A 5,891-nucleotide genomic window follows, 5' to 3' on the forward strand; every position below is an offset into this window, starting at 1 on the left:
GTTCCATTTTTCTATGGACCAAAAATGGTGTGAATCGGTGCGGCCTAATGGGTCCATTTTATAATGGAAACACTCAAAATACCGTACCATTCCGGTCCAGTCCGGTCTGAACCGCTCAGTGGAAACGAGGCATTAGACTATTTTTTGTTTTGCTGTTCTTCCTTACAGCTCAGTGGTCACTTTCAGTTCTTTCAAATAATGTCACTCACAGAGAAAGCCTAAATAATTTTATCCACTTTTTCTGGTTTGTGTACAGCGAAATTCTGTAACTACTCAATATTGAACACATTCTCTGTTTTATAAATTTAGATCTTTGATTAATGATTTTTCACACAAAATAAAACATAGAAAACCTTCAAGATTAAAACTGAGGGTATAAAACGAAGGAAAAGAAGTCCAGATGTTGTGGTGTTAGTGTAAAAACATGTTAAAAAAGTTTAATTTAGACTTCCATTCTTGGCTAAAGTGCTGGACGATATGGAAAAAAATTGTATATCACGATATCAATCATTTTATATCACAATACAAAAAAAGTATATTTTCAGTTACTCTCTAAAAAAATGACATAAATGTTATTACTTACTTTTCTCTGACTTTATTTTTCAATTAACTGAATTGTCACAAATGAGAAATATTTTTAAGTACACAACAGTTTCAAGTTTCTTAGTAGGAAAACACATTTTTCAGCAAAAAAATAAAATAAACAAATACAAACGATAAAAGAGAAATGGCATGATAGACACTTTTCTACCACCCACTCGATATGTCTATATCGCCCAGCACTACCTGTCTGAGTGTACACATAAAGAAAGAGCACAGCTATGGATTAAGTGAGTCCATAGGCCATGGTGACCAACCATAATAAAAATATCTACAGTCAAATATGAGCTTTAGGGTAGGATAGGTATAGAGTTTTGTCAAATTTATGGACTCCTAAGCAGAACAAGAACCGGCTCATGTAAGCAGCAGCAGCAGCAGCTGTTTGTGTCCTGTCCGCCTGTGTTTTGTTCATGTCCCCCGATGGTGTTTGCCAGCACAAAGCAGAAATGAAAGAGCTTTTCATAGCAACAGAATGGTGATGTAAGCCAAGCATTCAGTCTGTATGTTCTGTGCCTGTAACGCAGCACACCGTTTGTATCAGCTCGACTGTACAGAGATAAACCAAAGCCTGAAATATAGAAACTTCAGTCTTATCGCCTGCAAACCTACAGGGCAGAAAGAGGCCAAGTACCCTAATATGATGGCTTTTCCTTCTTTTCATCTAAACTTTTGCTTGTTCAGTTATTTTTTTCTCTCACACAGTTATAAGAAATTAGGTGTTTTACTCTGTATTATTACAGACTTGAATCTGTCTGTAAACAATTCAGTCAAACATTCTCTGATTGTAATCTAAATTTTTGTTCTCCAGATATGGAAAGATTCAGTCTGCAAAGGCGATCCTGGATAAGACGACCAACAAGTGTAAAGGTCAGAACTGCCATTTACTCAGATTACAAGATTTCTTTACCTTTAATCTTTACCTTTAAATAATAATAATAAACATTTTTTTATAGCACATCGTTGTAAATATGGCTAATTTTCGAGTGGCCTCTGGTTTCTTTATGCTTTACCGTCATTTGGAAATCAATTTGCGGTGATTCTGTACTCACTCAAGTTGATAATCCATCACTGTGAACACCAACAGCCAACGTGTCTGCCTCCTTTTTTTAATTTTTTTTTTGCTCAACAACGCAGCAGATTGATTTGCAAAATCTTTACTGCATTTAGCATTCACGGTAGCAGAAGTTTGATAAAAACAAAAGCCGATTATGATGGATTACCCAAAGCGGGCAGGTTTATAGAGGCTCCGCAGATTTTCACTCCTTATGGAAATTAATTTAAAAAAAAACTCATAACTGCCTGGATTATAAGAAGCCATTCAGTCACCCTACGCTCAGACGAGTCAAATGCTATTTATCTTACTGAAACAGATATGACCAAAAAAAATGTTTTTCTTTAATAACTTTGCTGTCGTTGGACTCAGTCTATAAAACCACACTCTGTATTTGGTCTGGTGTCTTTCTAAAAAAAGAGAAGGGTTCTTTGTTTGTTTATTTGAGTAGGAACAAAAACAAAAAACATTTGTCTCAACTTTAATCTTGTCAGATTTTGAAAGAAATGTAAATTTATCATTTTAGGGATCAATAAATCTAGGCTTAAACTGAAAAAATGCTTTAATGCTCCCAAAAGTGGATTTTATCTTGAAAGAAAAAGACAAAACAAAACAGTTTTCTCTGTTATTTTCTTTTTTTGTGGCAAACCTAAACAGTTAGAGTTTTAGTTTCTATAGGCTTTTTATTTTCAGAGATCTTGAAGAGAAGTCTGCCCTAAAATTCTAAATAAATTAATAAGCCGAATCAGAATTCTTTCCCAAATTAAGCAGACTTTTTCCAGTCTGAATACACCCTTAATTGTGATTATACATTTTTTTAGCCAAAATAATAAAAAAAACTGTCATTTTCAAGGCACAGTTTCTGCAGAGTTTATTAGAAATTAACCTCTGAGTTGGCAGTTGACAAGGAGTAAGCCCACCCCCACTCCCCGTCATTTCTTTGTTTACCCGTTCTTGCTATAGCTTACAACATTACCGATGCAAAATAAAAATGGATTTATTGGTCTCCAAGTGCATCAGAATGGTTGATGAGGAGCTTGTGCCTTCTTGTTGTATTTTTAGGTAACAAATAGGATATTTTCACTGCAGTTTTTGTTTTGGTTGCTCCTGTTTCACAATGATTTGAATAAAGAAATACTCAAAAATTCCTTTTTTGGCTTAATTTCCTTTTTATATAAATGTCCTCCACAAAAAAAAATTCCACAAGAACACATAATTTCCATCAAAGTGTCTTAAAGCAATTCTGTTTTAAAAAAAGTCTACCTCACCTCTCTGGAAAAGGCTACAGGGAATACTATACAACCGTTTTTTAGGCCATTTTAGACCAGCTGTGGATGAGTGGTCGTCCTTTGATCAGAAGTAGAGTGGAGTAATTCCCGCCATCCTTAAAGGGAATACTGATGTGTGGGTTTGGAAGGATACAGGACCCCACACTTTAACCTAATGGGTTCCTCGCTGCATGTGGTTGAAAGCAAAATAGAAGCATTTTCGTTTAATATTACGATCTTCAAATACACATATAAACAATATAAACGTGACAGTGAAACAGAAAATATTTTATTTTTGTCTTACAGTGAAAGCGAGCCTCTGCGTTCAGTGCAGTGATAGGCACCAGATATGACATTTTTAGTTTTCTAAGCTTTATTCATGTGAAAAATAAAAATAAAAGGGCAGCATTGATGAGTTAATTCAAACATATTTGATAGAGAATATGCATGTTCCTTTGAGCAAACAGTATTGTGCATTTTTGCTTGAATCATTTCACATTGTCTAATCTAAATGTGACTCTACAATCACCAGGTTACGGCTTTGTGGACTTCGACAGCCCAGCTGCTGCTTTAAAGGCCGTGCACGCTCTCAAAACCAGCGGCATTCAGGCTCAGATGGCCAAGGTGAGTTTGTCACAGGTGCGCCACCTATTTTCTTCGCATATGTGTGCGTGTACTAATGTTTCACGCTTTTGAGCTTCTCTGTGGACGAGTTTGTTGGGGAAATGACATTCGACTGGTCACATGTCCTCAGCTGACAAGCTGTTCCTCCTGTGACCCCATTTACTTTCACAGTAGAAACCAGATGTCGACTGTCTCTGCCAAATAACCTGTCTGTCGCTGAGACGCTCTGGCAAAAGCAGCTCATGCACATCCTGCTGCCGATTGTCACGTTCATGTGCGGTCTAAGAGCTTCCATGAACAGCTAGAGTGGCTTTAGACGACCAGCAGGATCTGTCTGCGTGTGATTCTTTCTGCTCTGCGTGGCTGAGAGTTCATTGATGAGTTGTCGCTCTCTGGGAACTCGTGAGAGGCGGCTCTGTTTGAAACAAACATGTCAGAACACAGTTTGTGTGTTTCGGTTGCTATGGCTACGCCGCTCTCCTGCTGTTTCCAGGGAAAGCCCGTAGAGGCACTGATCTGCTCGCCGCTCAGTGCAGGCAGGCACAGTGTGTTTCAGTGTGTGAGTGTGCAACGTGTTTGTTTAACCAAATGCTCCACTGCTCAAATGCAATTTTGTGTTGAAAAAAAATGTCTACTTAAAAAAAAAAATTATGCATTTTATCTGGCACACATTGCATTAAACACACACTTTCTCCTCTTCTGCAAGCAGCAACAGGAGCAGGATCCCACAAATCTTTACATTTCCAATTTGCCGCTGTCTGTGGATGAAAAGGAGCTGGAGAAAATGCTGCAGCCCTTCGGTCAGGTCGTCTCCACTCGAATCCTCAGAGACTACAGCGGGAACAGCAGAGGCGTGGGCTTTGCCAGGTGCGTCACCAAAAGAAAAATACTGCATTTAGCCCCCTCAAAAACACCTTTGCAGTAGTTGCAAAGCGAAGCTGAAACTAGAAGATGCTTTACTATTATCTAAGACTCAGCAATGGCACAGTTTAAGCACACTCACTTCCTAAAGGGTAGAAAGCAAGAAGAATTGTGGGTGTTTTTGATTCTAAGTAACCCAGAAGTTCAGTTTTCTGCTGAATTACCTCAAAGTTAATGAGCAAAATGTCTTACGTCATTTTGTTCCTGTGTTAGAACCAACCTTATTTAAATAAAACACAACTTCTTATAAGAAATTCTACTATTTGTACAAGAAAGTATTCTGAAAAAATTAGTTGGAAGTTCAAGAGTTAAACATTTCTTTTCACTTTCTCCTAGTTTCAGCAATATTATAAATAGGGGTCCGCCTGGGTTTTCCTTCCTTAAACTTTAGCTGCTGCAGAAATCAACAATCACAGAAGTGACAGCAAATTTATCTTAAAGAGGAACAGAAAAGAAAGGGGAACAAATGTAAAATCTTGTTTTTCTCATTAAAGGTTCCCTTAAAAATAGCATCTATGTGGAATAAATGTGCCAAAAGTAAACCAATTAGATCCTTATCAACTTAAAACAATATTTTGTTTTTGATAGTAATATAATTTATGTTTCTCCTCTGAATATAATTTATGTTTCTCCTCTGTCAGAATGGACACAACGGAACAGTGTAACTCAGTCATCTCCCACTTCAACGGGAAGTTTCTCAAGTTAGCCTCTGGAAGTCTGGGTAAGACGGTCCCCGTCCAAACAGTCCACGCCGCAGCCATTACTTGTTTATAAAGCGTTTTGAGATCCGTCTCATCTTTTCTCCACAGCCCCGTCTCAGCCCCTGCTGTGCAAGTTTGCTGACAGTCAAAGAAAGAAGCATGCTCACGGAGGAATTACTCCCAATGCACAGACGGGGGACCTCAGATTAGTATGTACACACTCGCCGACCTCCTGTAACCTGGGACCTCACCGTGTGAAACTGTCACGTCACAAGTCTCTCTTAAGACAAAGAAACAACTGAAAAATGCAGAAAGAAACTCCCATTAAATAGGGGAAAAATATACCAGTGAAGTAAGAAAATTGTCTTACCAAGATTTTTTACTTGAAATTATAAATTCTAGTTAGTTTCTCAAACTAAAATATTTTTTGCCATTGAAAAGCTTTCTTTAAAAGATTGTTTTTCTTGCAAGACAGAAAATAAGACACATTTTCTTGAAACTTCCTCTTTTTACGGTCTTCAGATTCAGTCAACATCATATATCTTCCATGTGAGGCTTAGGCCCAATTCGAACTCTTCCCTTCTCTCTTCCCCTCCATTTGAAGGGGCAGTTTTTGTGCAAGTCATGTCCGGAATTTTTTTTTTCTTTGAATCCGACCCTCCGTCGTGAGGGTAAACCGCGTCGCGCTGAAACGTGGGTGCACTCTGAACCACAGACGTTTACATT

At 38.0% G+C, this 5,891-nt stretch overlaps 1 protein-coding gene across 1 annotated transcript in view; it reads left to right on the forward strand.

The window, feature by feature from the left end:
- LOC112161153 overlaps positions 1–5,891 on the forward strand; it is a gene marked incomplete at its 5' end in the record, with an annotated part of 19,218 nt that overhangs the window by 3,943 nt on the left and 9,384 nt on the right. The window contains 5 exon segments of the mRNA XM_024296181.1: positions 1,409–1,467; positions 3,452–3,543; positions 4,253–4,410; positions 5,106–5,185; positions 5,274–5,374. Of these exon segments, the coding sequence (XP_024151949.1) occupies positions 1,409–1,467; positions 3,452–3,543; positions 4,253–4,410; positions 5,106–5,185; positions 5,274–5,374 (490 nt within the window).

This window comes from Oryzias melastigma, linkage group LG3, assembly GCF_002922805.2.
Source record: "Oryzias melastigma strain HK-1 linkage group LG3, ASM292280v2, whole genome shotgun sequence".
NCBI classification, from domain to species: domain Eukaryota; kingdom Metazoa; phylum Chordata; class Actinopteri; order Beloniformes; family Adrianichthyidae; genus Oryzias; species Oryzias melastigma.